The sequence below is a fragment of the Rhinolophus sinicus genome, linkage group LG13 (genome assembly GCF_036562045.2).
Source record: "Rhinolophus sinicus isolate RSC01 linkage group LG13, ASM3656204v1, whole genome shotgun sequence".
NCBI classification, from domain to species: Eukaryota; Metazoa; Chordata; class Mammalia; order Chiroptera; family Rhinolophidae; genus Rhinolophus; species Rhinolophus sinicus.
In genome coordinates, this window is record NC_133762.1 from 3015948 (window position 1) to 3035987 (window position 20040).

General features: G+C 59.5%; 2 protein-coding genes across 17 annotated transcripts in view; one reads left to right on the forward strand and one right to left on the reverse strand.

Annotated features, from left to right (window-relative positions):
• APBA2 (amyloid beta precursor protein binding family A member 2) overlaps window positions 1-10329 on the forward strand; it is a 153107-nt gene extending 142778 nt beyond the window's left edge. For 8 of the 14 annotated variants that reach the window (XM_074317906.1, XM_074317905.1, XM_019753225.2 and 5 more), the window contains 4 exons: window positions 718-930; window positions 2739-2858; window positions 6671-6811; window positions 9146-10329. In XM_074317906.1, the coding sequence (XP_074174007.1) occupies window positions 718-930; window positions 2739-2858; window positions 6671-6811; window positions 9146-9217 (546 nt within the window). In that variant the 3' untranslated portion in view covers window positions 9218-10329. Of the gene's footprint in view, window positions 1-717; window positions 955-2738; window positions 2859-6670; window positions 6812-9145 lie in introns of all 14 variants that reach the window. The other 6 variants (XM_074317900.1, XM_074317907.1, XM_074317903.1 and 3 more) reach the window with 1 other exon arrangement.
• A 1099-nt stretch (window positions 10330-11428) lies between these two features.
• ENTREP2 (endosomal transmembrane epsin interactor 2) overlaps window positions 11429-20040 on the reverse strand; it is a 260707-nt gene continuing 252095 nt past the window's right edge. For all 3 annotated transcript variants that reach the window (XM_074317911.1, XM_074317912.1, XM_074317910.1), the window contains 4 exons: window positions 19463-19538; window positions 17320-17535; window positions 15704-15778; window positions 11429-14713 (listed from right to left, as the gene is read on the reverse strand). In XM_074317911.1, the coding sequence (XP_074174012.1) occupies window positions 14391-14713; window positions 15704-15778; window positions 17320-17535; window positions 19463-19538 (690 nt within the window). In that variant the 3' untranslated portion in view covers window positions 11429-14390. The remainder of the gene's footprint in view (window positions 14714-15703; window positions 15779-17319; window positions 17536-19462; window positions 19539-20040) is intronic.

Below are 20040 nucleotides of genomic sequence, written 5' to 3' on the forward strand. Positions count from 1 at the left end.
GGGCCCCTGGCACAAACCACTGGCGCTCCCTCCGCGGGCGGAAGCGCTGCCTAAATGTGCATCTCTCTCCTGCCCTGGGAACCAAGCACTTGTGTATGAAATGAGCTGGTTTGTAACAAAGCAGCCGATGACAGTCAGTCTTCATGACCTTGAAAATGTGCCTTCTAAGGCTGCTATTGTCATTAGTGGGCACTCAGCACCCGAGAGATGTGTCTGAAAAGCATATGGGAGGCACTGTTAGAGGAGGGAACCTGGGTGCTCTGGCCAGGGGTTTCGAAGCTGCCAGCAGTGGAGGCCTTTGGAAAGTCCTCCTAAGACAGAGGAGCACATACCCTGGGGATGGCCTGTAGCCTGGCTGCCTGTTGCATGGGTCTATTTGTGAATGAATGAATGAATGAATGAATGAATGAATGACCCTACTGCCTGTTGATTGAGTGAATGATCCTGGCTTCCTCCTGAATGAGTGACAGGCAGCTTTCTGAGAGTGACCCTTAAGGCGGAGAGAAAATAAAAGGACTTTTCTAGACAAGAGCACGGGCGGGTGTCAGGGTTTGAGTCCTGGGGTCTGAGAACATTCCTCTGGGTTTGGGGGGCTGAGGGGAGCAGGAGCCAGGACACTGAAGCCATGCTTGGGGCGGGGTGTGTCCCCCAGCACCCAGGGCTGCTGAGTGGGCCCGGAGGGCTGGGCTGGCACCTCCACCTGCCCTTTCCTTGCAGCTGCAGCTGGAGAAACACAAGGGGGAGATTTTGGGCGTGGTGCTGGTGGAGTCGGGCTGGGGCTCCATCCTGCCCACGGTGATCCTGGCGAATATGATGAACGGAGGCCCTGCCGCCCGCTCCGGGAAGCTGAGCATCGGGGACCAGATCATGTCCATCAACGGCACCAGCCTGGTGGGGCTGCCCCTCGCCACCTGCCAGGGCATCATCAAGGTGGGGCCCAGGCCCTGCCCACTGGTAACTAGCTGAAGTCATTGAAGGCCTGGGCTGGCCCAGGCTGGGCGGGATGCACTGTCCCCACGCTAGGGCTGAGGACCCGTGGATGGAGGGCGGCCAGCTTGTCCCGGGGTGTCCAGGACTCCCCATGGAGGATCCATTTCCTGGGCGAACTGGGAGGGTGGGTCCCTCTTCACGGATCTGGGAGGGAGGTCTTAGGCAAGGGAGGCCACTCTGCCATCTGACCGTGAGCTTGCAGCTCTGCACCCCCTGGTGGGAGTCAGGCTAAGGGGACACACAGATGGCACTGGGGGCCTTCACCCCTGGCCATTGCAGGTTTGTAAGAGCCCAGGGCAGAGAGCTCAGGCCGCCCTTTGCCCTGGTCGGGGTCTCCAGCCCATGGCTCCTCCTCCTGAGGGCGGTCCTGTGGCCCTGTCTGTGGTCTGTCCCCAGCCCTCTGTGCTGTTGTGCTGAGGAGGCATCTCCCTCGCCCCTTATCATCTGAGAGATGAAGGGCTCTCCAGAAGGTCCCGTGAACTGGCTGTGGAGCTGGCCCAGCACAGTGTGTGCCTGGGGGGGACAGACAGACAGACAAATGTGGGCGATGTCTCAGTCGGCAGCTCCAAAAGCTTGGTCCGCCTAAAGCCTCTGTCGTGCGGGAGACCCTGCTCGCTGCACCATTTGTCATGCGGGGAGGCCTGCGGGGTCTCAGCTCCCGCTCCCCACATAAGAACGCAGGACATGGTGAGGCCAAAAAGGAACACCCACGGAGACATAGGTAGGGGAGTCATACCACTATATTCTTGCTGGTGGCTGGGTTGGAGACACAGGAAGCAGGAGCCACACTGTTCGCCAACCCTCACTGCTCTGGTTGCTAGCTCAGCCACTATCTTCTTGCTAGCCCCCATTTGCTGCTAGCGTAGCCACAGCAGTTATATTAGTGGCCAATGGCTCACTGGTTACAGCTGATGGCCAACTAGCCACAGCTGATGGCCATCCAATCACAGTTGATGGCCATTTACTACCTGAGCCAGCACCTGTCTATGTGAGGCCGAGAGCCTGGAAACTACTTTCTGGGGCTCTGTCCCCACAGCCTCTCTCCAAGGGCTGTAGTTCCAGAGCTTGGTCACCCGACTCTGATGGGCCTTTGTGTGTGTGTGTGGCGGGGGAGGTCCCCGGGTCTGCAGGCAGCTCCGAGCCTCACCCAGGGCTGGCCAAGGGAGTGACCGAAGTTGCAGCTGTGGTGAGGCATGGGTCCCCGCCGCCGCCCCCTGCCACGGCCTGGGGCACCTACTGACAGTCCCATCCTCCCTGGGGCCCGAGGTCGCCCTCGGCTCCGCTGGCCCTGTTTCGGCGTGGACGCCAGAGCCCCTGCTTTCAGATGTTCACGAGCCACTCACTCCCTGTCCCCACCTCGTTCTTGGCGCGAGCTCATCAGCGGGGTCCGGGTGGTTTTGAGCAGCGCCCCCACAGTCCTTCCAAACAGGAAGTGTTCCTCCTGCGGTCACGGTGAGGCCCCACCGGGAACCGCCCACGGCGACCCTGGTGCCAGCTGCTGGTTGTGCCGTGTCACAGAGCCTGGCCTCTGGCTCTGGGGCAGCTGCTTTGGCCCAGGTCAGAGGGCACAGCAGGGCACACATTGCCACCCGGGATACCCAGTAACCACGCATACAGGTCAGGGTGGGTGACACCTTTACCGCTCAGAGGGACACTGAGGCCGAGAGGGATGGTCACAGGCTCATTCCCGCCGTGCCCCGGCCCTCCGCGGCTGTGCTTACCTGTGAATTCCATCGTGTGTGCTGCAGGGTCTGAAGAACCAGACGCAGGTGAAGCTCAACATCGTCAGCTGCCCACCGGTCACCACGGTCCTCATCAAGCGGCCAGACCTCAAGTACCAGCTGGGCTTCAGCGTGCAGAATGGCATCGTGAGTCCACGCTCTGCCCTGGGTGCCGCCACAGTAGGGCCTGTATGCAGGGCGCTGGGGGGGGGGGCGGGGGGAGCTCTCCATCCCCTGCCCTGGGACCGGCTCCTGTCTGAGGGCCAGGCCCACACTTAGTACCCTGCAGTTGCAGCCTTGGCAGGAAGAGTACTTGCTCCCGGGACTGGCACAGGAAGGAAGGGAGGGCCAGCATGTGGCCGTGGAAAGGGTCCCTGAAGACCTGGCTTGTGGCCCCTTGTCCCTCTGCAGACACCTGCTCTGGGGCCTTTCCTTCCCAGCCACTGCAGCGTGCACACACAGTGTTCAGCCAACAGATATCTGCTCATTTGTTCACGTGTTCACGCACTGATTCCCTCGCCCATTCAGAGCCGGTGTGAGGTTCCTGCCTGGTGTCAGATGCTGTGCCAGGCACTGAGGAGGCAGGAGGGCTTCCAGGAGGAGGTGGTGCTGGGCCTGAGTGAGTGTTGGTCTGCCCCAAAATCTGTGCCTGCTCTTCAGGCTAGAGTTCTTCAGTCTAGAGTTCCTGCGTTCTCTTTGACCTGGATCTGGCCAGTGTGAGTGCTGTTTCCTTGGTTATGGGAGAACCTTCTAGAAAGGCAATTGTAAATGAGACAAAAGTTTCCTCATTGCTATCTGGTGCAGTAGTGTGGGTACACAGGGCTGGGAGAGGGACAGGGCTTGGGCTCAAGACCCCTTTCTGTCCCTTCGTGTTAGGGCACGTCTGCTGCTATAACGAATACCCCCCAAATCCCAACATGTCTACAGCATGCTTATGGCAGAAGTACCTAGAACCTGGCTAGGGGGTCATGTTGCCATGACCACGGGCATACAGACCGTCTGCTTTTCCGGTTGGTTGTGTTTCCTCATTACAAGTGCTCTTAGGCCCCTGGGCCACGTGTCTGTCAGTTCTAGGAACCAGGAGATGAAGCCACCCCGCAGACAAGCTCTTCTCACAAAGCACCGCATGGAGCCGGTGTCTGCAAGGCTGGTCTACTTAGGGAATGGCATTATCTATCACCATTTCCCAGGGAGGTGAAGTCACTTGCCCCAAGGCTGCCAGCTGGAAGTGGCAGGGCCAGGATTGGGCCTGAGGCTGGCCACTGTGGAGAGCATGGCCGCCGCCTGTCATCAGATGCTTCCGGGTGTACATAGGCACGGGTGTGGCTGCGTTTGTGAGCAGTGCAGAGGCTGATATGTTTGTATCTAGGACCCAGGGCAACAGAACTGCACGAGGCCCCAATGGCTGGCCAGCCGTCTCCTTTCACTGAGACCACAGGGACCGCCGTGCCTCCCCCCCCACGACAGTGTGCCAAGCAGCCAACTTCCCGAGTCCCCTGCCAAAGTTTGCCAACATCTGAGTTAGTCTTGCACAAGTGCTTTTTCCATTTTCAGCTTCATTACACCCAAAGTACAATGCATTAGTGCACACAGGCCCTGTGTGACCCAGTTAACTTCCTAAATGGTTCCCCCCTCTCTCTTCCCGCAATACCAGCCAAGAAATGAAGCCTCCAGCTGGGAGGCACGCAGAGAAGTCAGAACACCCGCAGCTGGGTCCCAGGGGCGTGCGAGCAACCCTCTCAGCACTTCCTGCTCCCCTGCCACCCCTGGGGGGCGAGCTGCCCCCCAATTCCAGCTGGGATCCCTGGGCAGACTCTGACCCATCCTCTTGGCAGCCCCCTTAAGGGGCAAAGCCACTGTCTCCCTCTCTACCTCCCTCTCCCCTTGGCCCCTTCTTTCCTGGGATCGCCACAACTAGGGAGGAAGCTGCTCCCAGAGATTTCCTCCTCAGGAATGTTCCAGCTTCCGGCAGGAGCCAGCTGGATCCCGCCTAATGGTCGGCCAAGCAGGGTCAGCCTGAAGCACCCTCTTCAGGGTCTTCAAAGAGTCAGTTACATTGGGCACAAACTGCCAATAAATCATTGGATGGGGAAAAAAGATATGTTACTTCTAAGGCTTGTGTGGGGTACCTGGGTGTCAGGTAAGCAGGGCCTTCACTTGACAGAACAGGTGCCCCCCGTTTCTGGAGAATGGGTGGCCAGGGGTCAGGCTGCCAGCCCCCTGGCTGAGACTGGTCTGGCCCAAGTACCTGCCTTCAGGGCAATGACCAGCTGTGCTGCAGGAGCCCCAGTGGCCAGGCATCAGAGGCCTCGGGCTATGACACCTGTGTCTCCTTCCAGAAAGGGACCCTGAGGGCTGGGAGGGGCCATGAGGGCTGCAGGCCCATGCTGGGCCCCACACATAGGCTGTCAGCCCAGAAAGGCCTGTGGTGTTTGTGACGAGGTGAGACTCAAAACAAATGCCAGAGGGCACTCCAGTGGTGCCAGAGCCAGCCTGTGGTCGGTGGCCTTTTAAGGATGTCTCAGCCGTGAAAAGACGCCATGCCAGGTGCTGAGGGGCAGGCCCTGGATGGCCTGTCTGTCGGGGAGCGTTGGCCCCCCGCAGCTGGGCAATGAGACCCAGTGAGATGAGCAGGCCCCGCTGGGGGGAGGGGGTAAGATGTGCAGACACAGGTGGGCGTCCCCGAGGGGAGGGCGCAGGGGTCACCACAGGACACGGAGGAGAGCCTGCCATGGAATGAAAAGAACATCAGAGAAGGGCCTGGCCGTCCTGCCTGCACTTCCCGCTGCCCATACCTGTGTCTCCTGCGGGCAGGCCGACCCTTGACCTCTGAGGGTGACCCTTCCTGACTCAGGTTGGGGTCCCCTGCCTTTTCAAGTATGAGGACCCTTAAAAAGTCATCAATACCTCAGTGAGACGGTAGCTGTATGGGTAGTTTTTGGATTGACGAAACCGTAAAGGCCACTGTGAATTCAGAGAGGCTTGTGGATGGCGTGGGGTGGGCCCTGGGGAGACAGGGTCCCGCCAGCCTGGACGTCTCCTGTCCTGCTCTGGGCTTGACCTTCCTCATCGTCAAGCAGAATGGCTGGTGACACAAGGCTCCAGGGCTGCTGATACAAAGCCAGGGAAGGGGCTCCTGGGGTCTCGGCAGTGCTCCCAGCCTGGGGGGAGCAGCTGGCAGGCAGCAAGCCTCAGCCCGGGGACACTGCTGCTTGACCAGCCTGCCTCTGCCCTTGCCTGTGGAGGGGTTAGTAACTCCGCCATGGTGGGGAGAGGGCTGGCATCCGTTCTCCCTCCCCGCCCCTCAGCTCCAGGATTTTGACACCCCTCTTACCACGTGTTCATTCCTATGCCTTTCATGGGGTCCCCCAGGGCCCAGCAGAGCCCCCGGGCGCCGTCGGGGTGCAGCCGGCCAGCTCGCCCTCTGGGCCTGCCGTCCTCCCTCCACTTTTCTGGTGCCGTGACCTTTCCTGTCCTTCACAAGCCAGTGGATTTGCCCACGAGGGCCTTCCTGGTCATTTCCCAAGCTCCTCCCATGGGTCAGCTCCTAAATCATCACCCCCTCGTGAAGTGGGGACAGTGACAGTCTTTGCTTGAAGAATCTTCCAGAATGTGCTTTGCCTGTGCCCTCCGGCCGTTCTCACTCCCCACTAAGCACCAGAACAGAGCTGGGGGGGGGGGGAGGGGGGCGACAGTCTCCCACACACTGAGCTGTTTTTATTTGTAACGTCTCCACATTATAAACCCTGTTGCCCGGGAATTAGACGATTGCATGTGGGAGCGTCTGTCACAGGGGATCCTCCCTCTGCAGGACTAGCTCCTCCCCTATAGGATTAGCCCCCCCCTGCAGGATTAGCTCCTCCCCTGCAGGATTAGCCCCTCCCCCTGCAGGATTAGCCCCTCCCCTCCCACCTTGGGGGTGTGGCCGGGGCTTGTACTGACCCGACCTGTCTGCTTAGATCTGCAGCCTCATGCGAGGGGGCATCGCAGAGCGAGGGGGCGTCCGCGTGGGACATCGCATCATTGAGATCAATGGGCAGAGCGTGGTGGCCACGGCCCACGAGAAGATAGTGCAGGCTCTGTCCAACTCGGTCGGAGAGGTGAGACTAAGCGGCCCCACCCCCGTCATTTTCCTGAGGCCGAGCTGGAGTCTCGGCCATAGGGCCCATCGTCTCCAGGGCCGGTGTCTAACCCCCGGAGGGTGTGAGGTGCCCGGAAAGCCACTGGCCCTGCAGAGGAAACCCTCCCTTCTCGGGAGAGCCTGCCCCGCTGCGCCCTCACGCACGTCTCTGCTGGTTGGCGTGCTCGCCCCTTGACCTCTGAGCCGCCCCGTCCAGGGGGCCTGCGTCCCAGCTGAGCTAGCTGGCCCCTGGCAAGGGCGAGTAGAGTGGCAGGCGGCGTGTGGCTGTCCCCTTCCAGCAGCAGAGAGGGCAAAGGAAGCAGATGAGCCTTCTAACACTGTTTCTAGAACTGTATCCCGCGTGAGCCCTGCCCTCTGCAGGACTCACTCGTGGGGGCGCGGGCTCTGCCAATACAGGTGTGGGGTCACCTCTGCTGGCCGTCTGCCCACCCGCAGCAGGCCCACGGCTGCTCTGTCCTGTCCTGCCTCCTTTTCTGGTTTTCTGGCATCAGCTCAGTACCAGTGTGAGGATGGACAAGGGTATGGAGGGGGGGGCCTTGGGTGTAACTCGGGGTGAGGAGGGTGGTGGAGTGCCTGGGAGGAGGGGTGTGTGTGTGTGTGTGTGTGTGTGTGTGTGTGTGTGTGTGTGTGTAGGGGGTGGGCTAAGTGAACGGGGTGAGGACCTCCCTGGGAGAAGCAGAGTGACAGACAGTACAGAAAGGGCAGGATGACACATAGCTGAAGAGGGGACAGCTGTGAAGGGCATGGGTGCTGGGCTGTGGAGTTTCCTGAGGGCTGTGGGCACCTCGAATGGGGCAGGGCAGGCTCTAGTTGTGGGGAACAGGGCGTGGGCCCCATCTTTGCAGCCTGTGGGGGTGGGGCAGGCTCTGGCTGGGCCCTGGGTGCTGGGTGGGTGGTGTTGCCTGGGGCCATGCAAGTCGTTGGCATATTCAGTACACTGGGGACGCGGCCTAGATGGGTGGTGGCAGACGGCTGGCTCTCAGGCGAAAAGGGGGCCAGACAGGCACCATCAGCCTCCTTTTACAAATTGGCTTCGAAGAAAGGAAAACCCGATTTTCCTAAGTAGATGCTTTCAAATGGCTGCCCACTGGGACTCAGCCTCACACCCACGAAGAAATCGATCAGTGGAGGAGTCGCCTGGGAGCCGGGAGAAGTATTTCCGACTCTTCAGGCCTGAGACGGATTGATGATGTTCAGAGAGGCGCGAAAGCAGAATGGGGGTGTGAGTCCTTCCGGCCCCCACACCTCACACTTGACCTCACACTTACTAGCTAGGGCTGACTGCATTGTCCATCCTCCCTGAGCACATCAGGAAAATTCATCACTGACAAACAAGGCTGCGAGAGTGGGGGAGCCTTGGGGTGGGTTTCAGATTGAGGAATTACGGAGAATGTGACTCTTCTGATGGAAAACACGCTGGGTGACGGAGGAGCTAAAAGCTAAGCTGATCAAAGAGATGCCAGTGGGGGACAGGGGGTGCGGGAAGCCTGTGTGACAATACAGCTGCCAAACTGGCCTGGGGGGGTTGTCCAGATGGGGAAGGGTGGAGTGACACCCCTGGCCGTATCTTGCTGGGTACCAGGAAGGGGCAGCCAGCAGTTCCCATGCCATCAAGAGGGCAGGAGCAGAGCCCACCTTCTCTTGGCTTCCAAGGGCCGAGTATGCTCGTCTCAGTGCCCTCGCAGGATTTTGGGTCTCCCTGTGCCTTGCTCGTGTACCCAGCCCCCTTGGAGCCGGGGAGTGAGGCCGGGACCCAAAGGCTCATTGGCCAGCTGACCCCCAAAGGTTGGGGGGCTGGCGGCCCCGGGGCCCTCTGTGAGCGAGTTCTCAGCTGCCAGAACGCTGGCTTTCACTGGCCTCATGGGAAGGGCTGTGTGCCCTTTGTCCTCATGACCCCACGCCCACACCTTGTAGTTTCTGAGGGGCTGAGTGGGCCCACTAGTCACCACCGCTAAAAGGCCGATTTTTCAGCCCTGCGCCTGGTGTCAGCTTGAGCTGAAGGGGACGTAGCACTTGACCTTCTGTAAGACCATTTGCAGACATGGACAGGGGCAGGGGGTAGTCTGCAGCGTCAGGAGACGCTTTCTTTCTACGCCTCCATCCTCGGTGCTGCCCACAGAGGGTCCCTGTTGCTTCACTCTGCAATCTGGTGCTTTACACGGACACCCTCGGGGATCGACTGCCACATGCAGATGGCTCAGGGTTGTTTTCCGTCGGTGGCTTGCAGGGGAGGGGAGAGGCAGGGAGGCGGGGGAGGCAGGGCGAGCAGTCAGCCCCTCTCTCTCGTTGACAGATCCACATGAAGACCATGCCCGCCGCCATGTTCAGGCTCCTCACGGGCCAGGAGACCCCGCTGTACATCTAGGCCGCCCAGGCCCAGCGGAGCCGGAGGCCGGACCCAAGACCTGACCCGACCCCACAGCTCACCCAAGGACACTGGCTCCCTAGAGGGGGGGCCCTCACCACCCACTTGTTTTTGGACAAAAAGGGGGTATGTCTTTGTTGAAGGAGAGTCACAGGAACCTGTCTTTATAGAAGAGTCAAGTATTTGCCGCGTCCTGAACCGTCTTCTCATTGCGACTATTTCTTTGTACCTGTGTGGTGTGGAGTCTCCGCCCTGGAGCCCAGACAGCGAGCGCGGTGCTTGGACGTGGCCGTGAAGGGTCAGTCCACGAGGATGGTGGGCGCCGGGGGCAGCTGTGATGGGAGTCTGGGGTGCTGTGGGGGACACCCTGCCGGACCCCAACGGGCTGATTGTGCTGCTGCTTCCTCTGTGGGAGCCCGGGCAGCCCAGCTCTCAGGACGTCGCTATAACTGAAGTTGGGGAACCCGTGATTGTATCGGATGAGAAAGGAGCCGCTCCTGAGTTAAATAAAGGATGGTGGCCTCCGCATGGAACTCCACATTTATTTAGACAAGACCACTGTTCTTTTATTTCGACAAGCCGTTCTTCAGACTTGAGGGTTTTCGGATGACCCCTGCCCTCACTTTGTCTGGTCTCTGTGGATCTGCCTGGGCACCATCCTCCAGATGGGGCAGCTCGCTCCTCCGAGGGGTAAGGACAACTGCCCAGGCGCCGGCCATCTAGTCACAATCCCCGTCTACACACGCACTCCCCCCACAACACACAGGGCCCACCAGAGAACGCGACCTCTGCCATTCCCGGGGAGACCGGCGGTGAGTGGGGGCTCCTGGGCGGGCCAGGTGCCATCACCACGAGCAGTGTTAGTGTGTGCAAATCAAGTACAACGTAGCCTAGTTCAGTCCCTTAGAGATCAGTGTGACCTGATGTCATTTTGTCCGCAGTCTCTTTTTTTGGCCCCGGCCTTGAAGAAAATACACTGTGACTTCAGAAGCCTTACCATGCAGTAACTAAAGCTAGGATTACTGTATCCAAGGAGTGACCTGTGTGTTGCATGCAGCCCACCTTAGGAAGACTCGCTAATACCACTAATAAACCTGACGTCATGACGCAAAGCTGTGCATGTGGCTGGTTTGTTCACAGAAGAGGGGGCCTGGCTTCTCTTGCTTCTGCACGTCACACCGCGGCTCTTCGAGGGGGCTGTGTGGTGACCATGGTGGTTGGTGAGCGTCCCTTCTGGGACTGGGGCCTCGGGCTCTCTCCGATGAGGTTAGGCCAGCCTGGCTTTGCAGTGGCTGGAGGGTCAGCAGTGGTGACACGTCACCAGGCCTGCCCTGAGTTCTCCAACCACCGTCCCAGCTGGAGACAGGCTGCTGGCTGAATAAGGGCGAAAGAGAGCCTTGGGCTCCTTCTGGTTTAAATTACCTTGAGGTGTGTGTGTGTGCGTGTGTCAGTCTCCTTACCTAGCACAGTCTCCTTACCTGTAGGGTCCTGTGCAGCCTGTCTCCAATAGTAGCAGAACGCAACAGCACAGCCATCACTCACCTGTTTCCTGTGGCCACTGTCCTGGTGTAACCTGCTGTGGGGAGGCAGGAGTGAATGTGGGCTTTGGTCAGAAGGCCTGGGGGTGGGGTGGGGTGTTAGCCTTGGGACTTTGGACAAGTAGGACCCATGTCCGGCCCACCCCGGGAATCCAAACCCATGCTGTGAGCTAGTGACAAGGTACCTAAGGGCTAGCCAGGGATGGCCCACACCCTTGGGTGATGAGAAGGAATGTCACATGAGTAGAAGCTGGAGGGAAGGGGCCTCAGCTCAGGAGAGCCAAGGCGTATGTCCCAGGAGTCCCCAAGATGGGGCTGGTGAACAGGCTCCAGAGAGAAAATCTATGGCTAACAAATGACATGGGGCGGGAGGCAGGGGTCCCACCAAATGATATGCACTTAAAAAATCCTTATTAAAGAGAACTTTGAGCCAGGGGCCTGCATGCAACCCAGAAGCCTCAGATGGGCCGGCACTGGTGGGACCTGCCTGCATCCAGAGCCTGCCTCTCCCCCTCATTCCCCAGGACCTGACCTCCAGAAGGATGTTGGGGAGCACGGCGGGGTGGCCCTGGGTCCCTCACTGCGCCCAGTCTGAGCCAGCTCTCGGATCCTGGTCACCGGCAGTGCACACAAGCTCTCCACTGCTGTCTGTCCCAATTAGACCTCGGGGACACAGAGGCCAGAAATAGTTTTTATTAAAACACTGCTCATTATGAAAACACCTTGAGGTACATTAAATAAATACAACCTTCAAGTGGTACAAACAGGTCTCCCGTGGCTTGAAAACAATTTCCTATAAATTCCGCCGTAATAGCAGCATCTGTGAATCAGTACGGCTGAGGGGCAAAACAGAACACCCATCGGAAATAAGCTTTCTGTTACATGGTCTGTTACAGGCATTCGATGTGCATCATTGTCACCAGCTGCAGGAGACGTGCGTCACTTGAAGGATGAGTCCCCCCCCACCTCCCCAGCCTGCCACAGAGTTGGGGTCCAGAGCTCGCCCACCTCAGCATGCTCCTGGTCTCCAGGCTGGGGTCAAATGGCAGCGTCCACACAACTCTGGCCCCATGTTAGGGTCATGGGGAGAGGGCAGGGAGAGCACCAGGACCCCGGCCTGTGCAGGTGGGGGTCCCTGCAGGTAGGGGTCCTGTGGCGACCTGCCCGGGGAGAACAGAGCCAAGCTCGGGAGAAGGGGTCCCATTTCAGATACTTAAGGAGCAGCCTCAGAGGCTCCTGGTGGGGCGGGTGGTGAGGGTGCACCTGTGAGGGGGAGGAACCCGCCGTGCCCGTGGCCCTGCTCCCATGTGGTCTTGGGCTCCGGGTGCTTGCTGCTGGGGCTCCTGCTTCCTGGATGCCACTGAGCACAGCAGGGTTGAGGGTACCAGAGCTGGCGATTGGGGTCCCTGGCCCATTCCCAGTGGCTCTAACCACCACCCCTCTCTTCCCAGGACCTTTCCCAGAAGGCTGCGGCCTGCTAGAGCCCCTGTGGGCCACCCCGGGGCCCTAAGCAGGTGGGCAGAAGGTTCTAGCCCAGCTGTATAAAATTGGGTACAGTTTCCTCATCCGCAAGACAGAGTTGCCATGAGAGCAAATACAAAACTGAGCTTGAGAGGGTGTGGGCAGGGCACAGAACTTGAGAAGGTCTGGGACCGTGGGTGGCAGCGGAGGGGAGAGGGGAGGGGGCTCAGATGGCAGGAAAGATACTGTCAAGCTGCAGAAAGGGGATGCAAAGGACACAGCACCACTCCGATTGCCAGTGGTCGTGCACCCCAGAGGTGGGGGTGGGGAGGGTAAGGGGCAGGCCTCACCAGCCAGATTTGACAGCTGCAGACAGCCCACTCGAGGGCCAGGTGGCCCAGTGACACTGCTGTGTGCCCCCTGCCCGAACACAGGCCCCTCCCCCAAGAAGATGAAACCCCTGTGGTTCCCAGCTTGGAGACAAACTGACCTGATCCAGCGCCACTGACTGACGCTTGCTGGCAGGTCTCTGGGGAGGCCCCCTGGAACGTCCTCAGCTACCTTCCTGAAAACGGGATTAGCTCTGGGGCTTCCACAGCCCTCACTTGAGAAAAGAGAACAGATCTCCCGTTTTAGAGTCTGAATAAAGTGCTCATATGTTCACCTCTGATGTGTCTCCAGGGACAGTCCTGGCTGTCATCAGAAGGCGTGATTGTTCTTTCTCCAGCTCTCACTGTGGGACAGTGACACGAGGGAGGCCAGCTGACCGTCACTGCCGGCTTCCTTCCCCCCACCTGGGCTCCTGGGGGCTCCAGAAGCGCTCGGGCATCTATGTTGGACACCCCCTCCGGCCACACACACCGGCTACAGTGGGGTCCGGACACCTGGGCCTGTCTGGGCCTCCCCGAGCTCTCCATGCCAGGCCGTGGGATCTTGGTTGAGACCTGTGAGCTCTGGGCTGCCCTGTCCGAGGCAAGGGCCACCAGCCAGAGTGACAGTCTGGGGACTACGGCTCAGGCACAGGCAACCCCATGGTGGCAGCAAGTTCCGGAGGACAGACTGCTCCATGGCCACTGATGGCAAGTGCGGCCACGCTGCCACCTCGCGGACGCCAGGCCTGCGTCCTGTGTGCCCCGCTCAGCAGGTGTTTCACGGAAAGAAATGCTTTACACCCCGTGTCCCCCGACGCAGATGTGGCTGCTGCCACCTGGCTGCTCTGGGTCATCAGAGACCCGCTTTCTCAGGAGCTGCATGTGTCCCAGGGACACAGGCCTCTTCCCTCAGACCTCCACCTGTCCAGGCCACTCTTGGGGGGCAGACACGGGCAAGACCCCCAAAGGGTTTGTCACAACTGCTTGTTGTTCTGGATTGAATAACAGCAACAAGTGTCCGCTCCCCACATGAACCAGTTCAAGTGACAGCAGAGCGAGCCAGACACAAAGAAAGGGGGACACTCACAGAGGGGGTGCTGAGGGGAAGCCGGGGACAAGCTGGTGGGGGTGCCGCAAAGCCCCTGCCACACCTGTCTGCTTCCTGGGCCACAGGGTCCTATCTTGTGTCTACCTGGGGGGCCAAAAAATGTATACATGTGACTTGTATTCATCTTTTCTTGTCGGTATATATTGAGTATCACAATTGAGTGCAGTTTTTTCCTTTCTTAAAATGTGTACTTTTTTTTGGTACCCTCGGTATTAGGTGGGCCCGAAGCTGGGCCTGGGCTGCCATCGTACAATAATTATGAGTTTTCTTTAAACTCAGCATATGGTAAGAGCTTGATGCCTGAGTGACACACACCACGAGAGAAAATGGCCTCTTGACTGAATGTCACCTCTGCCCACTTAACACTAAACCAAATCGGGGGTGGGGAGAATCCTGGTTTTGATGGCCTTAATTTTGAAGCTACGTGGTGCCTTCAGTGACATGACAGTCACCTGTCACTATAGTCCCGTATCGCTGGTTAGTTCAAGGTGCTACATGCCTGACAAAACCACAGAGTTCACGACGGACACGAGAGACCTTTTCTGTATTACTGGACCAGGTAGAAGTGTCACCCCAAGAAACCCGCTGACTGGATCCCCGTCAGAGCGGGCCCAGGAGCGCCGGCCTGTTCCCCACCCCTCGCCGAGGCCTTTCCCCGCAGCGGGAGGCTCTGCACCAGCCCGTCCGTGTCCACGTCACACCTGGTCCCGAGCGCAGGCGCTGACGATGGCCTCCTCCGCCTGGCGCTCCTGGGACGTGACCGCCGAGTGGATGGCACCCGCCACGTGCCGTGCCTCCGGAGCGAGGGCACCGTGCGAGTGTTCCAAAAACTTAGCCGCCAAAACCCTGGTGTCCGCATACGCCTTGCTGTCCACCACAGGGCGTGGCCGCTCTTTGGGGACCGTCTGTGCAGCCTCCGGCTCTAACCGTTGGCTGACTTTCCAGGTATCTGGGTCCCCGGGCGGTGAGAACTGGTGCGCACGAGCAGAGGCAGACGTGACAGAGAGAGACCGGGAAACTACAAATCAAGGGAAAGGATCAAATTTGAAAACAACCTGAAGCAAAACCAAACAGGAGGCAGATGTCAAAGACATTCTTTAGAAAGACACGTAAGTGTGCTTGGCACAGGCTTTCTGCTGGGGCTCGTGTCCTGGGCTGATGCCCCGTGCGTGGCCGCTTTCTGTGTCCCCTCATCCTGGGGTGGCCTGGCCCCTCTCAGCTCCGAGTGAGGATGGCTGAAGGACCACAGACGGGAGGGCAAAATGCAAGGAGACCCAGGAGAGAAGGGCCGTGCAGGGCAGGCCCCCTTCCCTTCCCTGTCTGTTAGAATCTTCCAGCTCACAGATGGGCTGGCCCTTCTCAGCCTGCCCTTGTGGGTCTGACGGCATCTAGACATGAGTCTGTCTGGAGACCAGAGCTGAGGGTGGCAGAGGGACAATGGGAGCCCCTGCCACCATGGCAGGAGCAGACGGCAGCCAGCATGATGGGCAGCAGAGCTCAGAGTGCCCAGGGCCCTGCCCCCTGGCCCATGGGCACCCTGGATGGCCCAGAGAACAAACACCAGTCTGAGGGCGAAACGGAGAAAGCCAGCTTCAGGAAGCCAGCAGTGACTGACTCAGCAAAAACCAGGTAACGCCCGACCTGCCCCGTCTACGTGTTGTCACACAAAGTCACATGCTCTGAGTGGTCTGGGGTGTTGCCAGCAGGCCCAGCAATTGAGCAGGAGAAACTAAAAACCTCACATGTGGGGTCAGTTGCCCCTCAAAACAGCATCTCACAAATACAGTGAAACACGCTGCCACACAGTGTGAGCGAGCTGTGGCCTCGACTATATTCCACCCAACAAGAAGGGGAGGAAGACCATCTTCCAAAGCCTGGAATGGCGAGTCCACGTGCTGGGTGACACGGTAGGAGCTGGATTTAGACCCCAGGCAGCCGGGACCACTAGTCACACCCCATCCCTGTTTCACAGCAGGTATCCACGTGTTTTAGAAAAGAAGTGTCTTACCTGTCCCCAGAGCAGCCTGAGACAGTGCTGCTTCAAGGTCCTGGCTACAGGAGGGGGCGTGTGGAGAAGCGTGACCTTAACCACAAAGAGAATTCAGTTACCACGTGAAAGGAAGAAAGGAATTCCTGAGCACACCACAGTAACGCTCCCCAGCTAAGAAACATATCTGAGACGCCAGACAAGCGGAGGAGATGTCCTGAGCGTAGCACAACTGTGCACCCAAAGAAGCGGCAACCTGCAGCTGGCACCCAGCACGCGCAGATGGCGGCGTCCCTGGGGCCTGGCTTGTCCCCAGCCCACCCCTGCACAGCACGGCAGGGCCACAGACAAACCTGGTGCCCTCGCTGGATACCCGTCCACATCTGGAGGTCTCTGGGGAACTCAGGGGGCACAGGCCTTCGCGAGCAGGACAGTAACTGTCCGTGAGGCAACAGTGTGGGGTGGCAGGGTGCAGACAGGCATTGACAGCTTGTAAGCAAACCACTGCTTCTCTCTACCCCTGAAATGCCGTGGTCAGCAGAGCATGATTTCACTGACAACCACCAGGGGCCCAGCGTGGCCCCTCCCAGTGCCGGGAGCTTCCCCAACCCTCAAGGTGGGGACGTGGACCCATGTTCGCTCCAACAGGGCGGAGGGCATGTCTGAGCCTGGAACATGGCCATGGAGGGGCGTCTTCGGGAGATTCAGACGGAGCCTCCTTGAATGTGGGGTTGCGGGGTGCAGAGACATGGGTGCTGGCCGAGGAGCCCGCAGGCGCTTCCTTGCAGCAGCGGGGCACCACCAGGCAACGACTCCGTGTGCTGCCAGTTCCTTCCAGGGACACGACCCGCCTGGGGCCCTGGCGGAAGCTCGTCTATTTGGGGTCCAGCTGGTCAGGACCCCTGAGGTAAGGCTGGTCTAGGCGCCCACGGGGTCTCCGCAGGGTTGCTTCGCTTCCACTTGTGATGGCACTGCAGCCCGAAGGCCCATCGTGGGTCACGGGCACAAGCACTGCCGTCCTCCCTCCAAAAACAGCAACCCAGGAAGGGTGGGTTCTCCAACTTCAGGGTGCACATGCCCCCGGGGCGCTGGTGCAAACTCCTGGGCCTCGGTGCAAAGGCCTCTGGTCCTGCAGCCCAGGGAGGACGGCCACTCTGAGTCACAGGGGGGGTTCCGACGCAAGTCCCGGCCACACACTGAGCACTGCCAGCGGCTCATGAGGCGCTGTTCAAACCCACTGTGTGTGCCGGGGGCGGGGGGGGAAGGTGGGGGGCCGCTCCAGCAGGAGGACACGCTGCCTACCCGGCTTGTAGGTGGCATTTCGCCCAGGCTAATGCTGAGGGGAGCCACCAAGGCTGACGGCTAGGCAGAGCCTGACCGTAGGCCCTTTCTGGGCTCTCGTCACCCCAAACCTCCCCTCCCCACTCCCGGGCCAGAGCAGCAAGTCTGGTGGGGGCCCAGCTGGGGCCTCAAGCTGTCCACTCCCCTTAGGGCCTAGGATATCAGACCACACTCTCAATGGGCCCCCTGGGCAGGGATCCTGTGGCCTGGCTTCCATTCCTGTGGGTCACTGAGACCGAAGTCTCCAGAACAGAGCGACACATGCAGGGGACACAAACAGGCCGGGCCAGCCATACCTGCTGCCCTGGAACACGAGGTGGGGTCGCTGGTGGAGCGGGCCACACGCCCCTGACCCGGCCGTGCCCGCGTGCTCCGGCTGTGGCCCCTGGGGGATGTGAGGCTGGGGCGCGAGGCTGGCGGCTGGGCACCTGTGGGGCCATCAGGGGGCAGGGGGTTTGGGCCTGGCGTGGTGGCACCCTCGCACGCTGGGAGGCTCTCGCTGTCAGCTGGCACTGCAAGGAAAGGGACATGGCATCAGGGCTGGCACCAGGTGGCCAGAGGGCCACCCCAGTACAGGCACAGCGCCTGCCCACATGGCCGTCGGAGCAGAGGGTGAAAGGTGGCCTCCTGGAGCTCTCCCAGGGGCGCGGGCCACCCACCCTTCAAACCCCAAACCTAGACAAACCCTGTAACCTTAGGGGCGTGGGAACACTGAGCAGGTCAATAAGGGCGCCGTGGGGTAGAAAGGCTGGCGCCCCAGACAGTCTCCCGAGAAGCGTTCTGAGAGCAGTGGGGTGGGGGGGTAGGGGGCTGCGCACTGAACAAAAGACTACAAATCAGAAACCAGACACAGCCCCAGCCGGGGCCATCTTTCCCAAGGTCTGAAGTACCGGACGGTGGGGGTCACAGGACGCTTGACCAGAGGGACCAAGCACAGAAAGGTGAGGCTCTGGGGGACGGTCCTGGTGGCCTGAGAACCGGCCATGCCAGCCCTACACCTAGAGTGCAGACGCCACCCAGGAGACACTAGCCTCACCCAGCAGTACCTGGAAATGTGCCCGAAGCACAGATTCTGAGCCCCACCCAGACCCACTGAATCAGAAACTGAGGGTGGCCCGGCCATCGGGACTTGACCAAGCCACCCCCCCCCCCAGGGTCTCTGATGCCCCGAGTGTGTGAACGCTGCTCTCTACCTGTGCCAGGCAGCCGGCTCTCGCCCCCTACTCTCCAAAGGTGGTGCCCGGGGAGGCAGATGGATCCAATGTGTTCTAACAAGACCCCCCAGGGGACCTGCAGGCACATTAAGGACCCCAGAGCTGCCTCCCATGAGGCTCATCACTCAACCTGCCCCCTGCTGGGGTACATGTGGCAGGTGAGTGGACCCCCTGGGGACACTGTTACAATCACAGCTGCCCAAAGTCTCCCAGGGGAGGCGGGCTTTGGGGTCTGCTCCTTCCATCCTTTCGTGGATCCTGACCAGGAACCCCTGGGGGGCCTCCCTGTTTGTAGACGCTCAAGGTGCACCCACAGCTGTGAGCCTGCTCGGTGCCAAGAGCTTTCTAGGGGACCCCCACTTAGTCCTCATGGCCACCCAAGCCACCCCCAGTCCACAGCCGTGGGGTCCCTGGGGCCTGGAGCTGGCTGGAGGCAGCCCCCTTCTCCCCAGCCATGTCTGCCCGGGTCCCCTCCGTACACGTGTCGGGACAATCGGCCGTCCTTCGAAGAAACAGAGAAGCAGACCCCACATACACATCCCACACACACAAAATATTCTTCAGGACGGTCAGTCCTTTTCTTTTCTAAAATGCCCTGAGAACAGGAGAACAACACAGATGAGACTAAATGTGCAGCCTCGGCGGGGAGAACGACCTTGTCAGCCTGACAGAAACCACAAAGGAAAAGCCTGGTAAATTGGACAACAGCAACCACCACCACAACAGTGGACGTCAAAGGCATCATTAACGGGAAGAACACACACACGGGGAGACACACACCTGCAAGAAATACTCCAAGTGTCACTACACATCATGTCACATGTCCATTTCACAAAAGTTTTTTCTTATAAATCTACAAAAACAAAAACACACTGCAGGAGTAACACACGGACCAAAAACAGACTTACTACTGGACAACAAACATGGAAAATGGTGCTCAAACCTAATTGTGTGTGTGTGTGTGTGTGTGTGTGTGTGTGTGTGTGTGTGAAGTTCACCTAGGTATGTTAAAAAAACAAAATTCCACAGAGTAAAGTTTAAAGATCTTTCACCAGTGGGATGTAGAGAACTTACATGGTACTTAAGAGGAAAGGCTGCAGCCATTACAGGGTAAGAAGTGGAGGGAGGGGGAGGGGGAGGAGGGAAGGAAACAGGAGGAGGAGGAGGAGGGACCTCCTTTGGAAACGACAGGTTATTATTTTGGATGCTGAAGGGGTGAGATTACCTTGTGTGCTGAAGCCAGCAGAGCCGTCTGGGTCCCGGGAGCTGGTGTCGGTCACCTGCTGGTCTATACTTGTAAGCTACACAGGAAACAGAAGGCACTGAGTGGGCCATCGGGGGACTCGGTCACGTGCAGTCAGGAGGGATGTCACAGCAGCCTCCAGACGTCAGGGCTGAGTGACAGCTCACCTTGGAGGGGGACACGCCAAGGGCGACGTTCCTACATCCCCTCCGCTGTCCCCTACGCTGAGGGTGCAGTGAGGACACCACGGCAAAGGCCGCTCTCTGACCTGCCGTAGTCAGAGCGCCTCCCTGAGCCCACTTGCCTTCCAAGTCAGGGCATTGTTTGGGACCGACGAAGGCCACACAGGTCCTCCAGAGTGACCGTGGGGTAGGACAGCCCCTGCCCGCACTTGTACCCTCTCTTCTCCTCCATTCTCCTCCCTGCTTCTGTGCCAGGAAGAATAAGGCCGCGGGGGCTCACAGTCCCGAGAGCTGGAATGCTCCGGGCCGGCCCAGCTGGGACCCGGGGTGGGCATTTCACACGCAGGCTTGGCCTCCGTGGACTCCCACGTCCCCCAG